Here is a 15032-nt window from a genome sequence, read left to right on the forward strand (position 1 = left end):
ACGGATTAGTGCATGCTGCATCAATTACTGAATTACAGAAAACAGTATCTATTGTTAGAAACAGATTTGGTTTTAAACCTACTACGGAAATAACCACTCTACATCTGACACTCATCAAATTGAGCTATTTTTGTTCTAACGATGAACAGAGAAAAGCCACATGTGAATAAATACTGAATGCTTTGAAGAAACATGGCAGCAATAAAACCAAAGATGTAGGTGTACTGCCTTGGAGGTCTGGACATTGAAGCATAACACCCAGTCACTGGGAATTTTGTACAATACAAMGGCAAATCATAAAGTGATTCCTTTTCAATGGTCACCTGGAAGTTTCTTGGGTGTATACAGAGGTGTTTAACATATATATGTTCAAGTAAAGAAATCTTCATTTGAGTGAAGCACATATTACATGAAATCACAAAAGGGAATCAACTCAAAAGTCATCACTCACAAATTTCAAAAATACTCGTTTTTTATACATACATGTACTTTAATTTCTATATGTATATAGAGGTATCATTATTCCTGTAGTGTGTATTAGAGAGGAATTACAGGATTAAAATTATAACTTCCCCTTTATTTGAAATAGATATTTAATAATTTTTAAAAAAATCCCCACATTTTATTTTAAAAATAAAAACTGTTGTAACTAGTTCCTTTTTGAAATCTGAAAAATGTTTGTAATGTATAGGAACAAGCCCCTATTTTTTATTCATGTMAGATTTCAATACAATTTATCCCATTCATGTTTTAAATTTACATTATAATCAGTGCATAATACAGTGTCTCCTAATTTTTACTATTATAAACAACATGGTTGTATCACATAGACTTTTTGGAAATCTTTTTGAAATATATATAGGAAAAAAATACAGCCATTAAYGAACGAAAAGAAAAGCATGACTTCTCTGGACTCCTTTCAAAGCATGTTGATAATAGGTCCAAGTTTTCAAAAGAGAAAAATTAGTTAAAATCTAATGTTTCTGAACAGTTTGTCTGTTGATGAAGTGCAGAACTTCCAGAGAATTGAGAATGGTATGTTTAGAGTCTGTTGTTTTCCTCTCATTTCAATTTTTCAAATATTCATTGTATGAAAAAAAAAAGCCCAAACCATCTATGGTTGAAAAATAATGTTCCCCATTAAAAAAAAGAGTAGTGAATCTGCCCATTTTTAGATACAGTGAACTACCAGTCCTCACGTTACATAGGACTTATCAAAACCAGAGATATGGGTATATGGTTGCTTGTATAATAAAGAAATAGGAGAAGCAATTGAGGGATAAGCACACCTACAACTGTCTTTCAAAGGTGTCAGTAGAAATCAACAGGTGATGAATAAACACAGGCTGGCAATTAGAATACAGTCATTTTTCACATTGAGTAAAAAAAAAAAAATTAGAACTGCCTTCTAATAGAAGCTATAAAGCAAAAGATCTATTTTTTTTTAATGTGATACATGTTAAGTTTATAAATGGTTTGAAGAATATGCCTGCCAAGTATTCCAGAGGGCTACATCTGACCAAGATTTCCCTTCTGCTTCTATATTCCTATGTTTAGACTCCAATATTTCAACAAATCTGCATTTCCAGAAGAAAAGCTAGTACTGCTTAAAAGCAAGTAATGTGCTCCTCTGGCTTTGATGACCACCAGTTTTTATGGTTTACAATCATATAAAGTCTTCACACATTTGTTAGTTAGAGGCAATGGTAAAACAATTCTAGAAGCATGACTTACTCCTTTTACAAAAAGGTCTCTCTTCAAGAGGTTTAGCGTAGGAAAATACAGCAATAGTCCTCCTACTTCTCTAACTCATTTATTAAAGAGCTGGCTAAGTATGTTCCACCCGTATTTTCCAATATTATTCCTTCTGTCTTGACATTTCTGTATATTACATATTCTCCATAAAGACAGTGCTAAACCTTTATAAATGACAACAAACTTCAAAATGTGATCTAATTAAGCCATACAGACAAAAAAACCTAAGGAAGAGAGTTATAAAATAAATATACTAACATTTCACATGAAAAATAAACCAGAGAATTTGTAAAGAAACACACACCTTGGGGAAGTAATACTTAGTTCTTCATTGGCTGTTTTTCTTCTCCCAAAGGGAATACAATAATTAGAAAGACTTCTCTTTAACAGAACCACTTTGCATTTCACTTAATAGTAGAAATCAATTTTGTTATATTATCTAGGAAGTGATACTTCAGACCCACCTGTATTTATAAAATTAAATATGCCTTCAGTGAAAAATTGATATTTTGGCACAATCCCTAGCCCAAGACAAAACCTATAAAAATATTACTCAATTTTTAGTCATCAAAATGAAGAACTGCTTTCTGAACCTAATATTMTTTTTTCACAGATGCCCCCAAAAGGGCTAATGCTAAAAGCTAAGTCTCAATGGGGCTCAAATGTTCCCTAAGTTACTTACAGACCAAGTATGTAATGTATATGAAATTTTATGGTTTGTTATTATTTCCTACGTGAAAAAAAGTCTTCAGATAAAGGATTAGTCAACTGGCTTAAATTCATAAAATTACAGCCTTGCATATCCCTCAAAAAAAAAATCAATCTCTATTTGCTCAGTCTCCAGACAGAAAAAAACAGGCTTGAAATTTCTATTGCTCTCCATGATGAGACCAGTTTTACCATAGAGTTATTTTACTTCTTTCAAGTTCTTTCAATATTTCAACATGATTTTAAGAATTATTTAGCTCAAAAGGTTTTCTRGTGGTCATTAAATGACTGAAAACAACATAGGAAAAAACAATCTTTCATATCTCCATTGAGTTCATTTTAGTAAAATTAATGATTTCTTTGGGAAACTATGTAACTTAAAAATATAAAAGAAAATCCAGAGAGGAAACTCTTCCAGAATTGGTAGTGTAGGGCAGCTGCCAGCAAATATACAGATTTGAAAAATTTAAATTCAGCAGTGGGATTTGGGGAGGCAGTGTAGTGAAGCACAGCTGAGACGCATGTAATGCTGGCTCCATAACTGCTTTTCCCTGTGTCAGTCACARGACTTTTCTAAGCCTGGTAAAACACTAGGAAATCCCCTCTTTCTGGCAGTCATCTTTTCCAACTCAGATCTCAGCTTACTGGTTAAACTGCAGACACAATTAAACACAAACTAGGTAGATAGCCACTCTTAGCACAGACATTGTCATAGCATTCAAAATCTTGAAGGGAGTGAGGATACTGTTTAACAAGGGGGAAGAAGGTACAAAACACTTTGGCAGGCAAAGAAAAAGAAGTTTCATACAGTGCTTAACATAAAAAAGACAAATATATATCAAGAACTGGTTGTTCATCTGCTTTGTTTTGTACTGCTCACTGCACTGCAATTGTGGAAATGCTGCTTCCTTTGTCCCATTGAATTGTGGCTTCTGATGAGAGCCACAACATGCACATCCCCCTGAAACAAGGCATTTTAAGCCTGAGAGGTGATGGCTTAAGAAACAAAAGTACAACTCACTGCCAACATTTTAAAAAAAGAAAACTTGACTGAAGCTGAATTTGACATTAAAGGGAACACTTTGGAAACTCATGGTAAAAGAGCAAGAGACTCCAGAAATGTATGTGAGGCAGCATATTGCACTTTAGGGAGCAGACAACAGGTATTTAAAGCATAAAAGTAGCCTCCCAGTGAATGAAAATTAAACAAGCAAAAAGAATTTTCATAGTGAAAAATGGAGAAAAAACATCTGGTAGCTCCTATAAGTGAAATGCTAAACAAGCATTTATTGGCTAAGGATCTGCACAGCTTCCACAATTTCCATCAACTTCCCCATCTCAGGTGGGCTGGAATAGAACTGAATACAACCAGAGAGAAGATACTAATCCTCTGGCCTCACAGCAAAGACTGTGCTCTTCATGCTATTACCCAGCCAGGCCTCTACAAGAACAGCTAATTTATTGCTTCCTGAGTTCCCTTTTTTTTTTTTTTTTTTTTCCCATTTTCAGCCTCCTTAGAAAGAATGTAGTTTTAAGAAGTACAAAAACAACAAAACAGAAAAAAATCCCCAGTATTTTAAAAAGGCATAGCATAAACTTAATAATAGGCAAGGGATAAAAATAAAACTATAAGAAAAATGTGTAGATATTAAAAAGGTGTAAACAAACCTAAGACTCTATTCATATAAACTTTTATTCTCTTTAACTCTCATTGCTTTCTGTTTGTACCTTTTTAATGCAACAGAAGTATTTTCCATGATGAGAAGTTTTTTAAGAATATCTACATACTGAAAAATAACCTTTATTTGAATAATTCTGGTTCAATGGTATTCTGCTCCTCTCCACCCTTCATAATCCTTTGACTGCAAATGGAAATATTCATTGTGCGTTTTTACAATTTTTATATTGGCAATCACTGCATAAGTCCAATGTGTTACTGACTTTTCCTCCAAAAATATTAAACATAAAATTGTCATGCCAGAGGTAACAAAACAGACTGCATCTGCTTAATTTTCAAGTGTCAAATGACATACCATAAATAGGACTGTGAAATGAAMAAAAAACAGGGACATGGATAAGCTGTTAGTTTGTAAGACCAAGTCCAGAATGTGTTATGCTTTGGAATAWAGTGAAAATAATATTTGGCCTAAGAATTGGTTACCATTCAATTTTCACAATCGGTTCAGAAAGCATAAATAATACTGCATTTGTGACGTACACACTCGTTGCCAGCTGAGCATGTATATAGAGAATATCCAAGTGGAAGGTTAAAACAAAGTACACATGAAAAGAATTCTCACTCCTAATAATTTATATTTGTTGAAAATCACTTAAAGCATTACATACAGACCCTCAGCACTGCAGGAAACAAACTTGGAGACGTTCATAGGAAGGCTGAGTATTACTGGACAGCCCATAATGCAGCATTTGGGTCAGTGCCATATTCAGTCCTTATGGGGTCTGATGAAAAAGAAATTCAGTGGAGGCTGCCCAAGTGGGAATTTAACACAGCTCTGTAGTTCTACTAAAATGACTTTTTAGCAGTAAGAACATCAACTTTATATCTGATATAGCATGCACATTTTAGGTGAAAAAAGCACTTACTGAGAAAAGAATGAAGGTCACCAACTTTTCCTATGAYTTCAAATGCCAGCTGGAAGCTAACCTTGCAGTAGAAACATGTAATCTTTTACTAAACAAAGGGGTTTTTCGTAAACTCCTCATACACATAAGGCTCAAGATACATTAAAATACAGGCTTCTGCTTAAAACTCAGTTTCACAGTCATCCTAAATTTGGCGTACTAGGATACTTTCTACATCATTCCTGAAATTCCTGTAAAGACCTCTCCCACTTACAGCAGCAGCTTCTGCTTAAAACTCCAACAAGGTCTCTTTCTTTGCATGYTACATTTATAAATATAGACTCTTTCCTTGGCAAAAGGAAGAAATATTAAAAACAAATAAACAACAGGGAATGGATTAAGTTTTCTGAAAACACTGTATATTCCCTTGCTTCTTTCTCTTCTCCGCAAGTTCAGTAAAAAATTTAAGCTCTGGTAGCCATRCTGCTGCAACACATTTATAATGCAAATTTCTCAAACTCCTCAGCTGATTTTCAAGGATGAGTRCTTCCTAAACTTACAGAACATAGTAAACAGTTTGTTTTTAAAAATTAGATATTTTCTGTATTATTCTAATACAGYTGAAACTTTTCATCACAATTGTTCATTTGTTTTCAGGGGTGCTATTAAACAAAATAACTTTTCAAAGGTATTTGCTTTCTAGTGTGTAAGGAAAGTGCTTCAATTAATCCAGCCAGAATACATTTACAGACTCACAMAGGTCATACACAAATATTGGAAGTGGCTAGATTCAAGATATCCCTTATTTAAATCTGCTTTTAGACTAAATTATACAACAAGTATAAGGGGAAAAACCCAGTGGCTGCTTCTGGGAAGTCATGCACACAGTATAATAGGATGTGAACTCCTTTCCCTGATTACACTGTCTTGTAGAGACACCTCTCAAAYACAGGCAGAGAAGGAAATTACCATCAATTCTCCCTGGTTTTGCCACAGTATCATTCTTACTCAGTTTTCTACAACAATTACATAGTATAATACCCACAGGGTTTTACATCTGTCACACCACAGTACTGTGATTTTGATGCTGTTTTGAAGTGGAACACTGCTGCTATTGTTCAATGTTTCAGTACACATTTCATAGCATAGAGATGATTGTAAACAAAACCACAAATAAAGGCCTGTGCCGATCAAACTAAAGTGAGAATTATTTCTGAGCTTTGCCAATTATTTCATTCTGTAACAGGTAAAAAYTTGAGAAAGCCCTATAAAGGCTGACATCAGSTGTACTATTCTTTTATCATTAATATCTGGATGACCATCAACTACTGGCCAACTGGGTCTTCATTACTCACTTYACTTTTCCCCAAATATAAGTCTTGGGAAATTGTTTTTTTAACAATTCCATGCCGTTCAATTTCAAACTAGTGTGAGTTTATCTTTCCTTTAACAAATACTGAGAATCATCTGTAAAATTTCAAAAATTAAAACGTGAAAAAAACTACTGGATTATGGGCAAATGTAACCAGCTCAGAAATACATGCCAATTCTTTAGTGCCCATTTTTATATCGTTGCTTTTGAATTGTGCAAGATTGCTRAATTTGCAGATGAATAYGGCCTAATTTTMTTAAGTTGTGAGCAGACTTTGATAYGTATCCCAGCTGAATTCTAGTTTATGAGTGAAAGATTCATATTAAAAAGTCAAAGTGGTAAAGTAAGGAGAAGGATAATTTTTCATGAAGTCTACTAATGCTGTGCTCTGGAGAGTATTATGTCAAATTATCCCAGCTGAATACTTGTTGGACCTGTGGTCTTCAACAGAAAACATTTCTCCCATGTATAACTCATGTAAACACAGATAAAGCAAACTATACCAAGAGAGCAATAACATGACAAGTTCTGAATTTTTTTTATCTATTTCAGAGTTGTATTTCTCATAGATGAGAGAGAGAGTAATTTGCCTTTGAATTCTTTATTTCAGTCACAGTCCTGAAGATTTGTGATTTTATTCCTCTTATTCTGTTTATTTGGGTCTTTTTTAATATATTTGTTGATATTTGAAATTACATGATTATGCATACATTGCTATTAATTTAACAGGACATTTCCAGCAGCTAAGAGCCTGTAAATACAAACTGTAAATGAACAAAGTGAATAGCAGAATAGAAAGCATTCAAATTTCTAAAATCTTTTTTTTAAACTCAGATAGTTTTCTGAAGTGCTGTTCATGAATCTTAACTTTTTGGTTGCCAAAACTATAATCAACAGCAGCTGCATAAAGCCTGGTAGTTACTGCTGCTGGGAAGTTGCCAGGAAAGTCATGTCCAATGTTTAGCCACTTGACTTCCAACCCAAAATTCAATGATCCACATGGGGTAAAAAGACAGAACAGGTATCTCTGATCTAACAATTCTAACTGTGTAACCATCCAGTGATCTGCTAATTGTTACAGCAGCCAGGATTGCACTCTTTGATGGATGTTCTCCTCCAAGACTGATGATAATAACTTGCTCATCTATAAGCCTTGCTAACTACAATGAAAGGCACAAGTAGTTTTCCTTTTTTGATTTTTTTTTTAATTCTTAAATGAAATTTCACAGGATAGCTTTTGCACAGCTTGTTGTTCTTCCAAAACCTAATATTCTGCAAGACCTYTTCAATGAGTTTGCCATAGAGAAAAATTGCAAGATTAGGAAACAATTAAGGTGTTTCAACTACACTGCTTTWTAACAGCAATATATTTAGTTATGCCAAAGCAGAACTATTTGGAGTAYTAAGTATAAAACTACTATTTCCATGGAATTTGGTATTATTAAACAAGTTTTTTTATTGAAAGTTATTTTAAATTGCTCTAAATTTTAATGCCTACTTAATGAAATGAAGTCTAATACAGAAAATACTAAATTGCTTGATTCCATTTTTTTCCCCATCTCAAACTGAGTTTTAGTGCCACCATAGAACATATAAGGCCATGAATAGATAAAATGAATAGTAATAAATAGCCAAATTTTATTCAGTCAAGAACTGGATGACATGGTTGAACCAACTACTGAGCTCTAAGCCTGATGTCTGTAGTAAACAAATTAGTAGAAAATCTAACAGTAAAATTAGTGTACATGTGGATAAGTATTATAGGTAAAGAAAGAGTTACAATGGCCCTTAAAAAGAAGGGCCTTTGCTTACAAAGCTAATGAAGTTTTGAGGGGATCACCAAGGCTGAAGATAGGGAGGGTCTGCTTATTAAAATKATTTGGATTTTGCAAAGTGTTTTGAGGAAACCAAAAGCCATGGGGTAAGAAGAACTGTCCCTCCATGAATTAAAAAACTGGCTTTAAAAAAAGTAGAACATTATTGCTTACTTCCTGCAGTGACCAGCAGCTATCAGGAGAGATCTGCAGAGATCTGTTGAGTGTTCATTGCTGTTCAGGGGTGAAATTTGGTAACAGACACTGGGCAGTGAAGCACCAAAGGTTTTGGTGCTATTTTGTTCTCAGGAAAAGCTTTCTGACAAGCAAGATTTACAAATAGGTCCTTAAAAGATTTAGTAGACAGTCAATAAAATAATAGATGACAAATAACAGTAATCTAAAGGTCTTCAAGTCAGTTCTGGAATTAAGATAGGTATCTCTATGAAAACATACTCAATTGTTAATTTAAATTTTTCTTTGACAAAGAAAAGCATGTCAAGCATTATTAGGAAAGGACTGGAACACATCTGGAACCCTGTATATCATCCAGGGTTCTTTGTAAATAAAAAAAATATCTTTCTTGCTGCTTTAATACTATTTAGCCCTTGTCCCCACCAAAACATAGTAAAATGGGAATGATTCATAGAGAACTAAACATGGAGATTAAAAGTATTTATGGCTTCAAAGGGAGAATGGATAAATCCACAAAAGAGAAGCATTAACTTACATCAGATTATCTGAATTTTATTTTTCTTTAGCAGGGAGCTATTGATGGAAAATTTAGCTCATAGAAGAGTTACTACAATAAAACTTTATMATTTAAAATTCACTGAAGTGAGTTTTAACAATGACATAGTTCCAATAAATCTCTAAGATGATTTRTCTCTTGTACTTGTTTAATTGCCTTGTTCTGTCAAAATGTTACCAGATAAATAAAATGGTGCAGGTTTTATATTTCAAATATGGGCTCAATTACAACTGACTGTTGGGATACACATATTTGAATATGCCAAGTGAAATGTTTCTCTACTGCAAAATAAAGTAAATATTTAAACAATATTTTTCAAATTAAATGCTACAATACTTTTCAGCTTTCTGGATCCAGAGACTCAGATGATGAACCATAGTTGGAGATGTCTTCTTACAGGAAAATGAAGTCTGGTAAATTATGCGATTCATTAGGGAATACTGGGGAAAATAATACTTCTGGATTTTCTCTGTGATSATTTCTGTGTCTTAAATCACATCTCAAATACTTAATACATGTGTTAAATATTAACATCAATGTTGTAAAAGTGATTACTGGATATATATTTTTCTCTGCAGGCAAGTTGCCAGTTGCTCTTACTTGAAAATGATAACTTCTTGCTGGCAATTCTGATGTGTAAAATTCCTTCACAGCATTAAAGCATACACATTTTCCATATATTTTGTTGTAAAATGCTATTTTTCCCCTTCTGAAAAAATCTCAGTACTTGTAATCTCAAACCATGACATGTGATCAGCCCCCGTAATAAAATAAAATAATTTATACATCATGAAAATTCATCCCATGAGACGTACCTTTTCTGCTAACAATTCTCTGATCTTGCTTGCCTGGAGACGAAATTTCATTAACTGTGACTCCAAAGTTAAACATCTTTCCTTCCAGTTTACAGTACCTTCTGGCTCTGAAAGTTCAGCCATATTTATGCTGGAAAAAGAAAGGGAAAAAAATCCCTAAGTCAAATTCAGTCTGTATTTAATATCTGACTTTATTTTAATATGCATACTAACCTATTTTATATGAATCTCAAGAATGCCCCCAAATTTTATACAAGCACAGTTTCATAAAACTTAGTGAGAGTATGTTAATTTAATCTGTATTTCATAACTATCAAATTCTGAAATCTGKGTTGCATTTTCTTTGATTATTCTATGGCTGCAATTAGTTTTTCTTGATAAGCAGAGACACATCACACATTTTAATCTTCAAYTACTGCATATATCCTTTCTCATTCAGGAGAGGCTTGTAGGGAAATGAGCTTTTGTTTATCAAATGCCTTACATAGGTGTAACTGCCTGTTGAGTTATTAGCACATTTGGTTTTATGCAAGTTTAATTTTAAAAGTATTTTTAAAAGTATTTTAAAATTCTTCTGCTTAATCAWATTGCCTTTAAAATTCAATATCCTTAATGACATGGAAGGGGGAGTTTCTGATTCCARATGTAGAGGTGGGTGAGCAAACAGTCCCTAAAGACCCCTCTACAAGAAAAACAATCCTTTTGCATTAGCTGTTGCAGATCTCAGGACATCCTGGTTCAAGCATATTTCTGTCTCAAATCTGTGCTTTTATCCGCATTTAACTGCTCATGCCTTCTGGAAATTAATCTCAATGCCCTCCTGGACAAGCGTGCTGGAAATTGCTGGAAAAATTAGTCAGGATGAGAGCTGGCTCATCATGGTTTGAGTCTGAGAAGCCAAGAAAATCATCTATGTGTAAGCAGAAGGACTGGGCTTTGTTGTATTCCAATTATTTGTAGATAGTTAATAAAGTGGATGGCTGAATGCAACCATTCAGTCCAAGAAGTTCCCCTGCTAAGTAAAGGCCTGGCCTTTGCAAGGTTCTGGACACTTTGGTTTGGCTTTGAAAATAAAGCCTGAATAGMCCCTAAGTATCCAATTTATCTCAGAAATAACAAACATATAAAAAACACCATTCAGTGGAAGGCTGCTGGGAGATCACAAGAAAAACCAAATCATATTTGTCATCTGAACAGCGTGACACTGCAATGTAGCAGGATGTAGCCACTTGCAGTGATGCAGGATGCTGACACGGGAAGATTATGGATAATACAGATCCCCACAGTGCAAGTCCTGACACAGCATGGATGAATAAGTGATGCCACCAAGAGCACCCTGCCATGACCATCCCAGGCCGCCAGAATCCCAACTTCAAGCACTTTCTTTCCTCCCTGTGTCTTGAAAGCCCTCAGGTGGAGCTGAAAGACCTACGAATTTGTCTTTTTCATTGTTTCTGACAATAGGAAGAAAAAAGGAAAAGCACCACAAGACAGATCAAATTCATGAGGAGGATTCCAAAAGGTCCTTCACTTYTCTTTGGTACAATATTTTCTATTTCTCTTCTATATTTCCTGTGTCTCACATGACTCTCAACTTCATTATAACTAAACAGGTAAAAAACTCTGGCTCAAAACCTTCTTTCCTTTCTCATATCCTGAATTCTTTGTTTCTTTTATTCCATACCTTAACTTAGAAGGAAAACCAGGAAAGAAAAACTGAGGTTTGCASGTTTTCACCACAATCACTTGACTGAAAATAACTGCTCCATTTTTTTGCTCTTTCTTCCTTTTGGTCTGCAGGCTACGACTCAAGCTGCTAAGCCAGAGTTTACAACTATCCTTGTTCAGGAATGTCCCACTCAGGAATCCCCATGGAATCACTAGGACTTAAGTGTGTTATTAAAATAGTTTCCTAAGCCAATCSTACAACACCCACATTCTAAACAGAAGCATTGCAACTACAATTCTCCAAAATGACTGAGACACCTCTGCTGCCTTTTTCCATTCTCCCCCATCTTTKGAGCTTGGCTGAAAATTCCCTGGGCTGTCAGGGAAATAAGTTGCTCACTGTCTTGCCCCTAATCCATGCTCCTCTCTCCTTACACAGAATTCCCTCCGTTCAAGAGGGGAAGGTGGTACTTCCAAGCAGCAGCTTCTCCTACTTCAGAGGGAAGAAATGRTTTYAGCTGCAGATTGATCTGGATTCTGCTCTCCTAAGTAATGAAGAGTGGCAATATACTATTAGACTAGGATTTCTTAGGTTTTTCCTTTTTAACCAATTGCAGCTACATAAGACAGAAATGGATGAGGCAAACATCTGGTTAACAGTGGGATATTTCAGCGTTTGTGGCATGAAAATACAAATGGGTCAAGTAATGAAAGAATTCTTGCTTTTTGGTAGGGCACAATATTACAGGGTGGAGTTAAAAATGTTTGTCTTTCAACAGACAAAACATTTGACTAGATGGATTTCTGGCAGTGAACAGTGTGTCCAGCCAAGTAGTTTCTCAATGTCCAAACTCATTAATATTCCACTGCATAAACATTATGGATAAAAAGATTGAAAATAACTCTTTTTATTGTGGGTTGTTYGCTAGAGATTGTAATAATTTACTTTGTATTTTCCAACAAGCCACTGAGTTCTGGAAATATTTACAGGCACATAATACACTGTTTACAATTGCAGAGTGAATGATCTTACTTAGAATCAATGACTTCCTGTTTCTTGTCTGATTCCCCAAGGGAGGATAAAAATGAGTTCATCTTCTCTTGGCTTAATAGAGTACTCTGAATCAGCACTCAAACCTACACAGAGTCCGCCCCTTCTTCCTGCTCCAGTTCCCACCGCAAAGCCCTCTGTTTCCCCTGAGTCTTGAAAAATTAAATCTTTTGAAAAGTAAAGTAAAAAAAGTGCACATTAAAGCCTTAAGTTCTAATTATGTTATCAAAAATTAATTGAGACAAGTTTGACAAGTCTGGAAAGATTAAATTCGTCTTTTATCATTTTTCAAATTTACAAACCTCTTTCTAGGCTTCAAGGAGTCAGAATGTCACATTCTCCCCAAAAGGATTGATATAATTTCCTTTTCTTTGCTGTCTGCTTGGAAATTATCAAAATACATTTCAGAGGGGAGGGAACTATGTTCTAGCTTTTTGAAACATGTTAAAAAATCTACATATTCCTGATCACACTGTCAGTGTTTTCCTCTGTTTTCAATAAAATGCAGTGTTTAACTAAAGGCTTCATATTCTGTCTGTATGTTCTGGATGTCCTTTCACTGCTGGGAAAGCTTTGTAAGTTCTTCTGTTTCAGGCGTGGGTTTGTGCAAGCACAGAGTGGATTCCCTTCACCATCCTAAAATGTTTACCAGCTTAAATGCATTTGGACCATACCTCTTGAATTTCAAGTCCCTTTCTTCCATCTTTCACCCAAACTCGGCACTTTTAAATATTTTTCGTTCCATAAAGATTGGACTGGAGAAGGGAAGGGATGAGACACAAAGTGGACCTGTTTAGGAATCAAGGAAGTCATTCTCAGGTTTATTGCTGGCCAAGGCCCTTACTCACCTCCGAACACTGCTAACTTTATTTTCCATTTGACTCATTTTGCATAATTCTATGCTCAGACAAACTGTTGCCTCAGCTATTTAAAACTTCCTTCAACATTTGATTTACAAACGCTTTTTCTGCTGTTTCCTAAGTATCGATAAGGTTTCCGTGAAGCGACCCAGGCAGTGCTCGCCCAGTCCAGCCCCTGGTGCAGACTCCCACAGCCCCCTGATTTCAGGGGCCAGGCTGCCACCTCCCAGCTCATTACTGCYTGCTCGGCATCCCAGTGCCAAATGCTTGTCTAAGGCACAGAAGATCATTTTATATCCTTTTCCTGATGACAGCAATTTTTAAGTCGCAGCGTGACACCACACCACATACCAGTGTTTAATATTTTTAAATTCTGAAAGCTGGCACCTCAAAAATATAGTAATCTTGCACGTTTGTTTGGGAGTTGTGTTCTTCTCGCCCTTCTGTTTTTGGGAGGACGGCAGGGATGCGACAGCGGCACCCCCAACGGGACGAGAGGAGCCTGGACCTTACGGGACCTTACGGGACTTCAGGCGCCCCAGTCCCCAGCCGCAGGGACACCGCCTGGGGACAGCCYGGGGTCCTGCCGTGACCCGACAGCCCGCGGTGACCCGACCCAGCATCACCCTCCGCCACCCGCCGCCCGCCGGTGTCACCCGAGGGGCACCGCGCCGGCTGTCCCGCCGCCSGGAGCGACACTCCGCCGGGAAGGGCCGGGGGCCGGCCCGGGCGCGGCCCCATTCGCCGAGGGAGGGAAGGGGGCAAGGAAAGGGAGGTCAAACCTGGCCGGCCGTGGCTCGCCGCGACGGGCGCCGTCCGGGCTGTGSGCGCCTCCCGCGCCCCTCGGCACCCGCCCCACCATCCCCACAGCGAGCGGCGCGGCCGCCTGAGCGACGGCCGAAGCGGCCACTGAGCAGCGGGGCCGCCCCCGGCGGGGCTCCCGGGCGGGGCTAGCGCGGCTCTGCGGCCCCGGCAGCGGCGGGAGGAGCGGCTCGGAGCCGGGGGCCCTGCCCGGGCTGGCCGTGCCGGTGCGGCGGGCTCCCGGGACCGCCGTTTCCCCCGTGTTCTCCTGCCCCGACCGGGTCCCGGCCAGGGTCCCAGGGAGAGACGGCCTGCCAGTACCCCTGTCCCAGCGCAGAGTTCTTTTGTGAATTAGGAATKCTTTCCCTTAGTTTCGGTGACGATGCTAAGAAGAAGCATCCGYTTGCTCTGCATGCAGTTCGTCGGCTCCAAGATTGGAGTTTACTGTAATTTAAATTACACGTCTTGTGAAAGATCATTTGTTAGGTATAAACCGGAGGGTTGGAACCGTGCGGTCCCCGGAGCGATGCCGGGGATATTACGGACTAAACGGGTCTCACTGAGCTGCCCTGTCCGATAGGTAACAGCACTTTGCATTCGAGTTCCAGCCGGGATAAAGCAGCAGGTGCATGTGCTGCCGAGTAGTGCTGGTAGCAGGCTCTTGGTCCCCTCCGGCTGAAAAGAGCTCAGAGTACATCTCAGGTAACCAGCCGTCTCTGTCTCTTCCAAAAGACCGTCTGAAGTATTACAAAGTGTTTGGAAATAGTATGTTGTCTGGCATGTAGAGGAATCGTCCTCATACCCATGTTGATTTGGACTGAGATTCAAGGGTTGTATTTTATTTGGATTATGAT

The 15032-nt window shown here is 37.5% G+C and overlaps 1 protein-coding gene across 1 annotated transcript in view; it reads right to left on the reverse strand.

Moving 5' to 3' along the window:
• Positions 1–14269, reverse strand: part of PLEKHH2 (pleckstrin homology, MyTH4 and FERM domain containing H2) — a 55102-nt gene extending 40833 nt beyond the window's left edge. The window contains exons 1-2 of the mRNA XM_057367660.1: positions 14160–14269; positions 9799–9928 (exon numbers count right to left, since the gene is read on the reverse strand). Coding sequence (XP_057223643.1) covers positions 9799–9928; positions 14160–14239 — 210 coding nt within the window. The 5' untranslated portion in view covers positions 14240–14269. The remainder of the gene's footprint in view (positions 1–9798; positions 9929–14159) is intronic.
• Between the last annotated feature and the right edge of the window lie 763 nt (positions 14270–15032).

Source organism: Malurus melanocephalus, unplaced genomic scaffold, assembly GCF_030028575.1.
Source record: "Malurus melanocephalus ecotype Western Australia unplaced genomic scaffold, MMel_1.1 scaffold_82, whole genome shotgun sequence".
Lineage (NCBI taxonomy): Eukaryota > Metazoa > Chordata > Aves > Passeriformes > Maluridae > Malurus > Malurus melanocephalus.